The sequence below is a fragment of the Callithrix jacchus genome, chromosome 7 (genome assembly GCF_049354715.1).
Source record: "Callithrix jacchus isolate 240 chromosome 7, calJac240_pri, whole genome shotgun sequence".
NCBI classification, from domain to species: Eukaryota; Metazoa; Chordata; class Mammalia; order Primates; family Cebidae; genus Callithrix; species Callithrix jacchus.
This window is the reverse complement of record NC_133508.1, coordinates 50,987,892-51,004,664: the sequence shown is the minus strand read 5'-3', so window position 1 is coordinate 51,004,664 and position 16,773 is coordinate 50,987,892. Positions and strand designations below refer to the sequence as shown.

Genomic DNA, 16,773 nt, shown 5'->3' with positions numbered 1-16,773 from the left:
AGTATGCTTTCCCCTGTGGCTCAGTTACAACACTCTCCACAACTTGCAACAGTGTGCACTGTGTATTGTGAAAGCCCTCACTGGTTGGCTTGGTTAATCACCTCTCCAGAGAGGCAAGTTTAGGGCCTTAGACAGGCGGGTTCTGACCAGAGCAGTGGTCACTAAATGCCTGGCAGTCAACCACCCAGAGGTCTGGGCACAGACAGATGGCTGTGCAACTGGCCATGGAGTCCAGGAAGTAAATGACAGGCCTCAATGGAAAGCAGAGGAGGAGAGGCTAGCTGAAAACAAAAGCCCCAGAATACCCCTATCAAAGAATGGAAGGAAGAAAAGGAACAGCAAATGAGTCCTAGTCCTAGAAGTCAACACAAAGCCAAAAGAGGCACCAATCTCATGGCATCACCAAAGCCAGGGAAGATTCCAGTAAGTGTGGTGGTCAACAGAGCCAAACACTGCTGCTGATCCTTCAAAACCTGTCATGTCCAATCCCTTTCTCCAGTTCCCATTGGCACTGTCATCTTCCAACCTGAAATTATTCAGCAGTCTCCAGTCGTCCTGCACATATTAGCAAATGTTCCATGTGCTGGAGCGGCACTACCTGGGGAATGCAGCCACCAAGAGAAGGGGCAGGTCCTGCCCGCCTGCACCCCAAGCTAATGTGGCAGCCTATGGGTGCTCAAAGTCTCAGTGACCTCAAGAGTGATGTGAGAGATGAGGAGGGGACAGTGCAGTGCTTTAGTTAGGATGTCAGGGGGAGGCCTCTCAGAGAAGATGTCACACAGGGACTTGGACTTGACAGATGAGAATGAGTCATGTATTAAGAACTGAGCAGGCCAGGCAAACATGCTGAGGAGAGAAGGGGCTTGGCATGTGCAGGAATAAAAAGAGGCCACTAGAGCTGCACCAGAGCAGAAGGGAAGAAAGCAGAGGTGGCCACGACTGGAACCCGTAAAGCCAGGGCAGGGCAAAGGGCTGGACTGCATTCACAAAGCGGTGGGATGCACAGGAGGGTTTGGGCAGGAGTGACGAGATGGGATGAGGTTTTCTGGCTTCCAATCTACTCTATAGTCAACTTCTCTGAACCTTTTCTCTTCTTGAATAATCAATCTAGAAAGCATCTGATTCAAAATGCTTTTTAAACTTTCTAAATACAATCTAGTAGTTCATCTGCTAGCTTTAGAGACTCCCAAGGTTCAGGAAAGCAAAGAAATTAAGGCACCTGAGGGCTCATCCCCTCTACTTGTCTTGTCCAGAAGATTCTAACACAGAATGGGAATAGGTAAGGGTGGGGACAGGGGGTTGGTAGGCAGGAGAAGGAGCTTTCTACTGCCTCCCAGTGAGGCTGTTACTGGTGAGACTGTTTCAACTTCTCAAACTATCTTCATCCAAAGCAGCAAACTGTGGGATATAGCCTTTCATCAGATGGGGTTTGTTTGGTCTACCCATGGATTAAAAAAAAAAAAAAAAATTCTATTGGAAGAAATCACAGGAAAATACCCATTTTACTCTTCCAGGTGGTCCCTGGCCCCTACAGGCATCTGGGTTCCTGGCACACCCTCTGGCCCCTCCTCCCCTCACCACGTAGGTCCCCTTCCTACTCTAGGCCTTTCTCACTTTAGGCTTTCACCTGGCCCTCAATTCTTCTAACGGTCAATATCCTCCACATCCTTCCAGGTCAAGTACCAATCCCAGTTCCTCCACAAAGACATTCCCAACAACTCGCCATGACCGCCAGCTTTTCTCATTTCCCAGATGGTGAGCTGCACGTTCTGTAAGGCCTGTGGAGAACCATCCCGTAGCGAGGAAAACCTGGCGAGGAATCAATCAGGAGCTTTATGTAATTGCCCAGACAAGGGATGTTTGGGTCTGAATTCAAGCAGTAACAGTGATTAAACTATTTGACAGGGCAGAATCAGGACATGGTTACCGGCTGAAAAATAGTAGTAATAAATAATAACTTACAGTGTTTCCTGTATGTCAGGGACTAGCCTAAGGGCTTTCAGTCCAGTAACTCATTTACCACTGACTGCAACCACATGGGGTGGGCACCAAGTCTCTCCCTATTTAACAGATAGGAAAGCGAACACAAAGAAGCCAAGGACTTGCCCAAGGCCACGTAGCTAGAATGGCAGAGCCAGAACTGACCAAGGAGAGTGAGTCAGAGGACATCAAAGGAGGAGCAGAGCTCAACAGTCCCACAGCTTTCTTCTCTACCCAAGTGTTAAGATCCTAACATAAGAGGAAAGGCTTCTTGCCACAAGCGCCTTCCAGTGACTTAGGGAAATGTTATTCAGGTTGCTAATTTTTTTTTCAAATTTCAGAAATAATATTTTCATTCAAAAAGACATGGTCCCGATTTTACAAAAATCGCTAATTTATCTAGTGGAGTACATGATTCAAAACAAGATTTTAAGTGCCACCATTATTCATTCAGCATGCTAATTTCCAAAACTACACATTTATTAATTGAGCTTTAAATCAAAACAGATAGGAACCACCTTACTTAGAAGGTGGTTTTCACCTTTTTTCACCTTACTTTTTCACCTTTTTTAAAGTGAAAAAATCAGATTCATACTTATAATTACCTATAAAAAATTCTATATTAATAATATGATAAAACAGTGCAAGTGGTTTCAACTTTTTATATCATGTATATTTTTAGAATTAGAAAAAACAGGGAGAGATAACTATGATGAAACATAGGAAGCCATCCCAGGGTTTCACGGACTCTTTGGAACTAAGGTGATGAATAGACATATCTAGATGGTCAGATGGTCTTCCATAAAACTCCTCCTACAAAAGAAATGAACTATAGATACAGGCAACAATATGGCTGAATCTCAGAAACAGTATGCAGGCTGAAACAAGACAAACACTACAGGGCATAGACTGTATGATTCCACCCCTATGAAACTTCAGAATGGGAAAGACCAACATGTAGGAACAGAAAGCCAATCAGTACAGACCTTAGGCAGGGAAAGACTAACTTCAGAGCAGCAGAAAATAACTTCTTGGGGTGATAGGCATGTCCTATGACTCGACAGTGGTAAGAGTGAAACTTGGACTGTTCAGTTAAAACAGTTACCTTTTACTCTATGCAGACTATACCTCAAAATTGATTTTTAAAATCAAATAACTAAACAGGTCAATAAATCTAAACTCTCATCTTTAAATCATGTTAAAATGAAACTTTAATGCACCAAGAAAATAAAGGACAAACATACCAATGCAATAGAAAATAACATTTTCGATTGTGTTCACTTTCTTACCTGTTAAATAGGGATAGTAATGGTACGCAATGTGGTTGCAGTCAACAGTAAATGTCTGACTGAACGGAAAGCTCTTAGCTTGTGCCTGACACATAGGAAACATTGTAAGTTATTACTTTTTAGTATTGTTGTTTCCAGCCAGTAACCAAGTCCTGATTCTGCCCTGTAGAATACCTTAACTATTTGTATTTATTAAGAATTCTTTAACTCAATTCTAACAGTCCTCGGCTCAAAACCCTACAAAGGTTCCCTACCTCACTGGCAAAGTCTACTCTGGTCTTTCTAGCAACCCCAGGGCTGAGTCCACACTTCTTTGACCATTTACTCCGCCCTCCTCAGCTCTGTGCCAGGCATGTGAACCACAGAACCAACCTCCTCCACTCTCCCTCTCCAGCCCCTCTCTCCACACTCTTTAGACAAATGTTCACTGCCAACAGCAAGGTAACTCTGCTCTAGGGCATAACATTGGCATTGGCTGCTGTTACATAAAGCTGCATGCACCATTTTCCATGGTCAACATATACTAATTTTTTATGTTTAAATATATATAAGAATAAGCAAGTGTTACTGGTGTTTCATTTAAATTCATATAAGTAACTCCTTTTATATGCTTTGCCCAGAGAATTATCAGAAAGTATTATATCAGCTTAATTTATTTAATTAAAGCACCTAGTTTCTTAAATATTGATTGATCAAAACTAACTGGAAAATGACAGCAATATGTGAAGGAATAGACTAGACTCAATTTTCCTTAATATTAAGAACCCTTGATAGTATATTCATACTAAAATATATATTATTGCTATAACAGACTAATAATAATTACCAAAGTAATTATTACAAGCAGAAAAACAGCTTAGAATCATCAGTTTAATCTCTAAGTTTAGAGCTGAAAATCTCTAAAATTCTATGAACAACTCATCTTTGTAATAGATTTGCAAACAAGAATCTAAGCTACTATCCTGGAACAAACGATGGGAAAAAAAAAATCAAACAAGCTTCAGTTTACTGAAATAGCATTAAATTATATTTGGTTAATGAATAAGCAGGACTGCTATAACAATAAACAGATGAAAACACAAAACAAGAAATGCTTATACACCATTTTTGAAAAAGAACAGCAGTCAAATTAGTTCTGAAATATAACAAAGTACCCTCTTTCAAAAAGTCCATTAAGTTGTCCAACTGAAGAAACTGTCCTCAAGCATGGTGTTAATCTCAATAGTGAACACACCTATCACCACACTCTTGCTCCCTTACGATCCAGTCTCCATACCACAGTGGGAAGGACGTTCTAAAAATGGCAATCAGCTTGTGTCACTGTCCAGTAACCCTAAAGGCCCTATGAACCTTGCCTCTCACGCCAATGTCCTCGTATCCCAGAGTCCATGACAGGGCCAAGCTCCAGACCCTGGCTTGCTCTCTGTTCCTTGAACAAACAACCTCATTTCCACGTCAGGGCCTCTGTACCACTGTGTGTTTACTCTGCCTAGAATTTTCTTTCCCCAGATCTTCATGTGTCTGTCTGGTTCCTGGTTATTACCTGAGTCTCAGTTCTACTAGCAATCACCTCCACAGAGTAGCCTTCTCCGACCATGTAATCCAAAGACCTCTTTCCACCTCCACCCATCATCCTTTATAACCAAATCTGGTTGAATTGTCTTCACAGCACTTTTCACTATCTGAAATTACCTTGCTTGTCTTCCTCCTTTTTAACTGTCTCCCTCTTTGAGTATGTTACTGGCAGAGCCCTTGCCTACCTAGTTCACTGCAGAACCTATAACATGCTGGGGTACAGTCTGTGCACGATGAATGAGGGAAGGAATGAATGAATGTTAGGGACAACTGAGAAAACGGACCTATTCCTGAGATAAAGCCATTCCTAGATAAGTCTAGGAAAATAAGGAAACCAGCAGAACATCTCAAAAGTTAAGTATCAGGATGGGTGTGGAATGTTAATGAAGCAAGCAGGAGACCTATGATCTGAGAACAGAGAGAAGGGATCACGGAGAGCCAGGGGAGGAGGCACAATGACTACTGCTCTAGCTGCCACCCAGGCATGGGCTCAAGTGGAAGGATCCAAGACTCACATGCAAAGCAAGTTGGCTCTAATTGAGAGGATAAGACATATTAAGAAAGGGGTAAGTTTTAAGTGAAGAACAGAGGGGAAGAGAAAGAAAGACAAAGAATATGTGGGTCGGGGAGCTTTGTGGAGCCCCAGGAGTGGGCTCAGAGGGAGCTATCACACTAGGACCGACTTGTAACACACTGATACAACTGAGTGTAACAGTTCAGAATGCCGCCTCAAGAGTCAGTGCTTAGAATACTGGCAGGCTTTGGACTCGATTGCTTCTTCTAAAGGAACTGATAACAAACCATATGACATGCCCATACCTAGGATCCTGTAGTCCCTGAAGCTCAACTGCCAGGCATATATAAACAAATTATTATATGCAATTGTCTAAGAGACCATACCCATCAGAAGAAACAGAACTGACAACTAAAATCCATCAAAGCAATGCTGATCCGTCCCCAGAGCGAACAACCTAATCCTAAAATAACCATCAGGATTTTATTTATAAGTCAATCTTCTTCAAGTTCAAACTTTTTTATATCTGAATTTTGTTGTGTGGAGTTATTTTTCAGTTTTTCAAGCATTCACTGCTCATATTTACTAGAAGAAAATGAGAGGAATAAATACGAGAAGGGAAAACCATACATTATTCTGAAATAAGTCACAAACCTTAAAAATGACTGGGGTGATTATTGAAAAATACTGATAGATTTTATGCCCTAACAATCAGGTCTAAACAGCATATAACTAATATTCTTCTAATAATGAAAATATACAAAAAGATGCTAAAAATTTTACTCATAAAAAGAGGACAATTTTTATAATCCAAATAAAAGTTTCATTACTACCAGACCATTTAAATTACACCCAAATCAGAAATGTGTTAACCATTAGAAACATAAGAGGACACTTTTCCACTGATAACTTGGCATCTGGCATCAAAGGCAGTCTTCTGCAGGTCTGATATTAAAACTTGTCGAAAGCAAAATGAAATTGTCAAAGAGCCAAGAAAAAGAAGTAGTTATTGCTACAACTTTTTGAATGGCATGCAGCCTTTTTTAACCAGAAGTTTGTTTGATATCATTGAAATATACAGCAAAAGTTTGAAGTGTCAAGTCTAACACACTAGAAATATTATAAGCCTAATACTGTACAAGAATTAAGGCATGATTATCCTAAGGTTAAAGGTGTAGTAGGCACATCAGATAAATGATTTCTTAACAGTGATGCAACAAGAACAATATCAACGTTTAGATTCCATTTTGGAAGAACTCATAACCATTCTAACGCAGAATCAAGACTCCTCTAATAAAACAGTTCCTAGACAGCAGAAAAGCAAGCTCCTTTGGGTGACCAGGTTCATATTAAGAATCAATCTTAAAATAGGAAGGTAAATAAAATCTATGAAACATATGTGTATAACTTTGATGGATCATGACTGTGGAAATCCACTCTATTCTTTTTCCTCCCCCACCTCACCATTTCAAAAATAATTTGCCTTCAAAAGCATGTCAATAAATCTGCAGGCTTTAAAATAATAGAAAGCATGTGTCCCATGTGTTCGCCAGATTCGGATTTTTATATTATATGTCCTCTGCATTAAAATAAACATTTCTGATAAAGAAACTAATGAAAAAGAAATCAAAAGAATCCATTCCAAAAATTTCACATCTCTCAATGCAACACAGGACTGAATTTATCAAACTTGGCCCGCTAATTAAATTGGACTTGTGATCTCTACTTAGAATCACCTGTAAATGATAAAAAAGGTGTCCAAAGTTTCAGTTGATGATGGATACAAAATGTTTTCAAGTCTGAGAATTTTAAGCTAAGGACTAAAAAAAAATTTACATTCTTCATATTTTTGGTTTTGTCCTTCATATTTTAAAAATAACTACTTATGAAGATTTTAAAAAGAACATTTCTGACACCCACGAATTTCTATAACTACAAGTGAGATGATATTGAAACCAGAAAATAAGAATCCTACCCTAGAATATATTATTAGATTCACATAACTGGTTCTACTTATCGGAACACCCTTGAGGCTATGGAAATATCCACAGCAGAGTAATTTAATCATCAGGTAATCCCACATCTCCTGTAAAGAGAAACACATCTTACATTTCAATATCTGCCCTCTTGTTTTTATTCTGAGAACAGGTTTTTCAAGGACAAAATCCTTAAAGGTTCTTCTTTGATCATTTGCAGTCTCTATAAATAACTTTTAATCCTCTCTTTTCAACCAGCAGATAATCACAAAATAAAAAAAATGCTAAAAATGAAACCTTAATAAACTTCAAAACAAACACACACAAAAAAAACTCACACTAGAGTGTGGCAAGGGGGAGGTCAAAAAGAAAGTCTTAATGAAAATCCCTAAGAATGAGTCCTCTACTCAGAGAACCACAGAAATGCCAACCCACGCCCAAACAATGCACATTCCACTGCACGAACAAATGCACAGTATGAACGCAATGAACTAATTAATGGTTTTAAGAAATAAAAATGAGAATCCAGGAGAAATTAATGTGTGTGTTACTATCTGGTAAAAATCAAGAGCTGGTCTAACATCTAGGTCACGTATTTGCATAAATTCTGATTTTTAAACTCACCTGATTCATTTTCAATTCCTGTTGTGTTCTGTAAAGATACACACAACAAAGAAACTTCTTTGATTACATGAACCCTAAAAAGAAAAACAGACAATTGTAATATGTACCTGCCTACAAATGTACAGGGATTTAAAACCACATACAGAACTGTAGAGTTTGCTCAAAGGGCTATTCGTAAAGCAACTCTATGCCAAATCAACTTCAATCTATGCTGAGAGCTCCCCTGTCAGATTTATTATCTCCAGTAAAATAAATGTCTTACTCCTCTTTATTAGGGCTTCACTGTACTCTACAATCGAAAGTAGACTCGTTAGGATGACATCAAATCTTTGCTTTGGAAGTGCATCATTCCTAAGAAAAAATATATTAGCTTTGTTAATTAAAATGCAAAGCATTATTGAGTACCTTATTATGCAATATAAGTGTCCTTTTACTTTCACCAATACTGTGTTGAATGTAAACACCATTAGAGCCCATTACATTATCGTTGTTCAAGCTCCTGAATTAGAAAGGTTAATTTACTAACATTGGCCACTGGGAGTTCTCTCTGAGGAAAAGAACAAAAAACTGGCAGTAAAATACAAATGTTTTAATAAAAGATGTTTGGAAACAGCTGCATTGTCCCTTTAAAAAAAAAAAAAAAAAAAAACCTGTGTTCAATGTATTCATAGCATAGCAAAATAAGAAGACAAAATTATTTCTTGTAAATGCATATAACATACTTGTTTCTAAATAATAATCTCTGAAAATGGTCCTTTCTGCAACATATGCCTTAAGAGACATTATATTAAATCATGAGACGTTACGTAGAAATTCCACTGTACGGTTCTAAACATTTCCTTTATGTTTACATGCACACACCATTAAGCACAATTCTATTTCTTTATGCACTTGCTTAGCACATCTTTCCTTCCCCGACCCACAAGCCTCTGCTTACATTGTAACTTTATGGTCTAACTCTTATTAACCCAAGGAATACATAATTTAGTGACATTCTTCCTATTGCCTGCCTACTGTTTTGACATTTTTACCCTTTTTAATAAGGATCGTTGGGTTTTTCTTGCCTTTTCTTGATCTATTTAACCACTCACCTGATCATCCTTAATCATCAAAGGCACTATATTTAAGTTAGGGCTGGCTGTCTGCACTACTTTTATTCATTGGCGAAATGATGAATTCCATGACATTGTGTCTTGTTAGAGAGCTCCCTGCTAGCCAAACCAATACAAACTCTTGGTAAGTGAGTACTCAGAATAAAAAGCCAGAGAACTGAAAGTTAACCCATGAAGTCCATTCCTTTACATTTTAATACTGAGCATCTTTCTCATCTGTATTTACATGTCCTACCTTAGTAAACATTGCATACTGAACATAATCGAGTCTCTTCTGTAAGACTTAAGACTGTTGTCAAGTTAAAAATGTCTATTTTGGTATTAAACAGTGATGAGGTTAGTGGTCCCGCTGATGTGCACATCTGACTACTATCCAGTTCCACGTGGTGGCCCTGCATGTCACCATATTCCCCCAGGTGCTTGTCAGGGGTTTCACTTGTCCTCTTACTAAGCTTTTATGGGTACATTTATTAACACTGACTCAGGGGAGTTCTCTTTGAGGAAGAGAACAAAAAACATCTATAGTAAAAATGCAAACATTTTAATAAAAGATGTTTGGAAGAGCAGTAACTTTCCTATTTCCCTTTGTTTGCCTTTTCCCTCTCACAAGAATTGTCAGTATCATCATCACTACCATTTATGAAGCTTCTCCCAAGGAGCAGAGGGCACTGCGCTGCCTTTGGTGAACTTGCTCAGGTCACCTTTGCCAAAATAAGCACAGCACCAGCATCCTCAATTAACAAGAGCTTAAGATAATTCAGTCAAGGTCTCATAATTTTGGTTTCTGCTAATGCATCTTAACTACATCTCACCAATTTTTTACTCCTGACTCCCCATGAGCACCCACTAAGTGTCAAGCACTGCCCTTGAGCAGTGGAAAGGAGGAAGATTCCTGCCCTTCTGGGGAGGACAGCCACAGCAAATACATAAGTAAAATATGTGGCGTGCTAGAAAATGAAAGTGCTTTAGAAAAAAAGAAAGAGTTAGGGAGAGGGAGCTAGGAATTACAGTCTCTGTCTCTACTTCTATGTGTGCAAATTCAACAATGTGGTCAGAGGACTCAGAGAAGGCGTCTACACAAAAGCCAGGAAAGAGAAGAGCTTCGAGCCAGGAAAGTATGGGGAGAAACGTTATATGGAGGTGGAGGTGGAAGCGAAAGTGAGAAGCCTCACAGAGCTGCGAGCCTGGGAAAGCGGAGAGGGAGCTGCGGCTGGTGCGGCTAGTGTGGCTGGTGCACAGTCCATGAGGGGCAAGTGAAGAGGCGATGTTGGAGGCTGATGCCCAGTCTCACCAGGAGACAATGTGGGTGCGGCTCAGGCAGTAGAGCAGACGTGTGGATCCCACATACATTTTTTAAAAAGAGCACCCAAGATGTGCTGCAGGTTTAGATCTTAGGTAGGAAAGAAAGAAGTCAGGGATGGCGCTGAGGTTTCTGTCCTAAAGGCATAGGAAGATGGACCTGCTGTTTTCTGAGATGCTGCCTTCTTCTTACCATCTGCTTTTCATGTTTTCCCTCTTTATTTAACACTTCTTTTCTTTTCCTCACCTCTTGTCATTGCTAGTACATAGGCACAATTCAGACAACTGAGATATATCCTAACATCTGATATTGAACAACTAAAATAGTACTTAAAACATTGTATTCTTTGATTTATTAATTCAATGAATCTCAAGGGTTTTGTTTTTGTTGTTATTGTTGTTTTGTTTTTTTCTGGAGATGGGGTAGTACTCTGTCACCCGGGCTGGAATGCAGTGGTACAATCATAGCTCACTGCAGCCTCAAACTCCTGGGCTCAAGTGAGCCTCCCACCTCAGCGTCCTAAGTAACTAAGACTACAGGCTGTTGCCACCATGCCCGGCTAATGTTTTTTGTGTGGGGGGCAGAGATGAACTCTCACCTTGTTGCCCAAGCTATCATCTTCTTCTTAATAAAAAAGGTTAGAATATAATTCAGATTATTACATAATTAATAATCTTCTCTGACTTTCTACATTACCTTTTTCCTCTCTGTCTAAATGAGAATGCACTTATTATTTCTTTCCAGAGAAAAGAAAGATCTTAACATCTTCTCCTTAAAGGTTCACCATGTATCCGTGTGGGTAGAGCCTCCTCCCTCTTACTTCCAAATCCTAGTTGCTAAAAATCAGACCCTCATTTCTTCCTCCTCCCTCTTGGACTCACAACATAGTCAAGCTATATACCTAAAATATCAAAAACACTGTAAATCTGACAGTGAATCCTCAAATGATATTTTCAAAACTTAATTCTTTATTCAACTATACCAAAAACAAGGGGTGTTAAAAGAAAAGAAGTAAGACAGACCTGGGCAGAGTCTCTCAACAGAGGACCACTGCATTTTGGACTGGCTAATTCTTCCTTGAGCAAGACTGTCCCTTTCCTTATGGGCACTTAACATTGCTGTGAGCAATCAACACTGGCAGTGCCTCCAACATTTTGACGACTGGAAATACCTATACACATTCCCAAATGCCTTTCCAACAGAGAACCTCTGAACTGCAGTAACGATGTGACTAGCGGCAGGATAATAATGTATTTTAAAGCAACCAAAGTATGTAAAAAGTTTTGGTATAACTTCCTTAAAATTCCTTCGGCACTGCTCGAAACCCCCATGGAAGTGCCATGGCAATCCCACGTAACTTTCAAATTCAGTGTTGACTTCACAGTCCTGTCTTTACATACCCATTTAACTAATACATAGTATCTCCAGGCCAAGGTTTAATCAAATGTGAGAAACTGCATGATCAATCCAGCAGTGCAGAGGCAGAGAGAAATCTTTCCACGCGTATCACTAAAACCTTAACAATTCTACCAAACACTCTTTTTAAAAGTACTAAACAGTTAAGTGCCTCTGCTTTTCTAATGGCAGATACTGAAAATCTTTAAATCCCTAGGACTTACTTCTCTGGCTTATGCCTTAGTTTCTCTTCTGGATTTCCATGCCTGATCAAACCTTCTTGAATATTTCTATAGCACCCCTTGACTAAATCTAACACATGCCTTTCATCCCACCTTAATATTTATCAGTCCTAGAAGGAACAGATAAAGCATATTAGTAGATATACAAATTTATAGCATGTGGATTTTTATCACCAACTATACTTCAGAACATACACTCTGAAAATAAGAGCTTGATCTCTACTTTACATATCAAGATTTTAATGAGTATATGCACTTAACCTTTCAAGATGTTGCTTTCAAGTTCTAGACAAACCAGTCTTATAAATATTTATTAATAGCCCAAAGATGATTTCATGATAAATGATCAGTATCAACATAACAGCAATCAAATAATTTGGGTCATTATTAAGATACTAGTCCCATAAAGTGTCAACAACCGCAATAACTGTTAAGCTGCTGTCTTCTGACACAGAAGTCTAGAGACCAGAAAATCTAGAGACATGTGGGACAGCCCTTTTCCTGGGTCATACCAGCCCTGCAGCCCCAGCATTCTCTATTACCAATCCTCTGAAATAAAGCAGATTTAACTAAAGAAAGACACAAACTAGCATTAATGTAATATAATGTAATACATATAACACTTAAACTGTCTTCATATTTGTCCCTTACAGACTTGTAAAAATCTACAAATCTATAGGAAAGGTAAAGTAGGAGCAACAGTAGATTCTTTAAGATTAGTTTAAGTCTGTGGGGGAAGGGAGAAAATTGGGAAAATACATATTTGATTTGTACATTCACCTCTAAATTATTGATATTATTTTTTACAATTTTCTTTAGAATCACTTTAGATCTTTGACAGGGAGCGGGGAGTATCTGGAAAATAATTAACTTTGCAATAGTCACACAGAGGTCACTCATACTATTTTGTAATTCTTTTAAGTTACAAAAAATTCTACATTGTGACATCAAGATTCAGAAGAAACTTTAACTTTTATGACTCATGAAGTTTAGGGATGAAGGATAAAAGAGAAAGAAGTAAGGGAGTTAGTATGCTTTTATCAAATTTAAAAGACCAGAATGAAAACATGGACTGGACACAAGAAAAAAAGTTGCCATTTTAAGAAAGAAGTCTTAGAAAGTTCAAGGTCAACATAAAAAAAAAAAGTTTAATCACCACAAAGCGTAGATCTCAAGGCAAATAAATACCGTAACACATACAGAGATGATTCAGCTTTTAGCAGAGTAGATCTGTAGTGTCTTCTAACACTGACTTTAACTTACTCTGACCAAAAGATTCCTGCAATCCTGAAGTTTCTAGAAAAATAATAAAAATGTCTGAAATATGCCACCTTCTCAAAAGCCGTTTTCATTAATTTTAAAATGCTGCCAGGCTCGGTGGCTCATGCCTGTAATCCCAGCATGTTGGGGGGCCAAGGCAGGTGGATCACGAGGTCAGAAGTTCAAGACCAGCCTGGCCAACATGGTGAAACCCCATCTCTACTAAAACGAAAAGTAGCTGGGCATGGTGGTGCACACCTGTAATCCCAGCTACTTGGGAGGCTGAGGCAGAGAACTGCTTTAACCCGGGAGGTGGAGGGTGCAGTGAGCAGAGATTATGCCACTGCACCCCAGCCTAGGCAAAGAACCAAGACTCCATCTCAAAAAAAAAAAAAAAAATGCTATTAAGGTATGCATTGTCATAGAAAACTACCACACATAATTCCTAAATTACAATTTGTGAACTTTTTTTTTCTTCAGAAAGACTCCACAACTAGAAAGAATCTGTAAACTTTAGGCATCAATATGAAAACATGTAGTACCCACTTGTTAGATTCAGCAAAAGCACAAATATCGAATCTGCCCAGGAATTTGCTAAACGAAAAATTATCAGTTTTCCTTTTCTAAAATAATACGATTTTACAAGAGTAATATTGTTTCATACTAAAAAAATATAGCCCCAATTTTGGTTTTAAAATGCAGACTATATTACCAAATTAAATAAAGTGAAAAATCAAACCTGATACTTTAAGAATAAGGAGATTCTGTGTATGTGGAGAGAAACTGCGAATACAGGAAAGGTATAACAAACCGCTGAACCAGAGGGGAAGAACTCCTTCTGTTTGAAACCACTCATGACTCTCACCCCCGGAAAGGATTTCTCCCCAGACCAAAAGACATTGGTTAACACAGAGTATATCACATACAGCAATTTCCCTACCTACAATTATGTAAGAGATATGAGAATAGAATGTTCACAAATAAACCAGTAATTTCTTCCATTTCAATAATCAGTTTCCTCAGTGAGGCCCAGAACAGAACAGACAACTATCGTAGGCCCGGATTCCCCAAATGCACAGAGCAGAGAATCCCGTGGCAGAAACCTAAATAGTGAAGTGGAGTGTATTGGGTTTGCTCCAGGTGGGACAATCTGATACTGACAACATAGTTTCCATGTAACAGATTAGAAAACCAAGGGTCTGCTGTTGTCAGTGGTTTTAGAGCTGCAGAGCTCCAATGAGAAAATGAGACTGATTCAAGCTTTTTTTGAAATACGTAAGTTTATAGAGCTCTGAGGTCAACAGCCCTCTATCTCCAGTGGGCCTTGAGCAATTAAATAACACCATATCAAAACATCAAATAAGGAAGAACCTGCTGATATGCTAGAAAAGGACTATAAATCCACATTTAGACTGTGGCATTCCAGGGTTTTTTCTCCGTCATCAGAATATCTATTCCTTTACTTGGAAAAAAAAAGATTAAAGGGGAAATTTTCAAAAGATACTGCTCCAAGCATCCATTAATAATGAGCCAGCTCGGAAGTAAACATATGGCAATTGCTGATTATTTATCATTATTGATTGCTGTCATTGACAGCTACTAATACATGCTCTCCCTCATACTTTTGATTAAATTTATACACCAAAGTCATACTCCACTAAACATGCAATTTATTACACCACAAATATCAAGCTTTGTTTAGGGTTCCTACAGTAATTCCCTGTAATCCCCTTATTAAAATTACCTAGTTTCTCTAAAGAAATTAAAACATATTATCGTAGCTCTCACTATAAGATATTCCTCCTCCCCATGGTACAAAAAAAGTGAAAGAATCATTGTCAATTTTCCTGAATGAAGTAACTCGATCCAATCAAAGCACTCTTGAATTAAAATGTTAATATCCTCTCCTTATTTTCAAGATTAATTGCCAAGAAATACAAATGACCTGGGGCAGGTCACAATATAAGAGTTTTCCAATCAGTCCTTGCTCTCTGATGAGAACAATGCTGTAGATTCAAGGCCATTATTACCTCCTGAAAAACAGTATTAAACTAACAGAAGTTTCCGTGAAAGATTCTTTACTGACATTTTCCCTATATTAGATGTGTAAAAACTTTAACTTATTATAAAAGGAAAATTAAATCAATTCTTTACTAACGCTCAAATGCCAAGCTTCTAACTCAGACAAAATTTCTAAAGTAAGATGCCATATGATAGCTCATTTCACAATTCCCAAAACAAAATGAATCCTCAGTTGACCCCTGTGAGTTACCATTTTTCTACTGGAGTTGCCAATGCAGATGTTACTTTTAAAATTAAGAGATGTCTAGAAACCCTGCAAAATACTTGTGAATTTCCCAAAAAATAGAAGAATGCTACAGCAGCACGGACAGGGTAGTGGTCCTTGCACTCAAGCCTTCATTTCTCCCATGAACCCTCTCTAAGCAATACCGGCATCTTACAAGGAGCTGCTCGGAGCTCTTTTGGTTTTTCCTATAAAACACAATATACAGGAAAACTCATCTTCCATACAAATTGCATATAAATGATGGGGAGGCTTCCTGAATTCACAGTCGAACAGCCTAAAGCAAAACTGGAATTTATGGCAGATAGAATGACAACTTAAACTTTTGCTACAGTGTCAGGCACACATATATCACTACAAGGTTCTACAGATCTTCTCCCAGGATTTTATTAAGGTTCTTTTTTTGTTGTTGTCTGAGACAGAATCTCACTCTGTCGCCCAGGCTGAAGTGCAGTGGTGCAATCTCAGCTCACTGAAACCTCCGCTTCCCGGGTTCAAGTGATTCTCCTTCCTCAGTCTCCCGAGTAGCAGAGACTACAGGTGCACGCCACCACACCCAGCTAATTTTGTAATTTTAGTAGAGACGGGGTTTCATCATGTTGGCCAGGATGGTCTCAAACTCCTGACCTCATGATTTGCCCCCATCAGCCTCCCAAAAAGTGCTGGGATTACAAGCGTGAGCCACTGTACCCAGCCTCTTCTATTTTAAATAATCTGAGATTTGGGATTTATTCTCTAAACACATTACTGCTTCTCAAGAGCATTTAAAAATAATGGCAATGCCTCCTGCAGATGTGCACTGCTCTACGGTTTAAGAGGCCCTTAAACTACACACACACACAAGATTTTTTTTAAGAAAACAAAAGTATATTTTCTCAAAATAAATCATTTGTAGTTCCTGTTTCAAGGTAAAGATAAATGCCTAACCATTTATGATTTTTAAAAAAAGATGAAAGACTGTCTTTTGATGTTTGCCTGCTTTAGTCCGCAAAACACAGCAACTCAAGTGAGCATCAGTGCAGAGCAAGGATAGAACAGATGGGCGGTTCTAGGGGGCTCTGAGTTCCAGGTTAAACCTAAACTTAATCTTGTGCTAGAGTTCCCAGATACCGTGTGAGGAGTTACTATTCTATTTCACACCCTACTCCAAAAGGTCTGTGGAAAAAGACAGAAGAGGAATGACTGAGAAGCAGACTGTACG

The 16,773-nt window shown here is 38.8% G+C and overlaps 1 protein-coding gene across 7 annotated transcripts in view; it reads right to left on the bottom strand.

Moving 5' to 3' along the window:
• Window positions 1–16,773, bottom strand: part of PRDM2 (PR/SET domain 2) — a 126,654-nt gene that overhangs the window by 100,234 nt on the left and 9,647 nt on the right. For 5 of the 7 annotated variants that reach the window (XM_035307793.3, XM_017974339.4, XM_035307799.3 and 2 more), the window contains exon 2: window positions 7,959–8,032. The exons of the other annotated variants lie outside the window; for them this stretch is intronic. In XM_035307793.3, coding sequence (XP_035163684.1) covers window positions 7,959–7,967 — 9 coding nt within the window. In that variant the 5' untranslated portion in view covers window positions 7,968–8,032. The remainder of the gene's footprint in view (window positions 1–7,958; window positions 8,033–16,773) is intronic. 7 annotated transcript variants of the gene reach the window in all.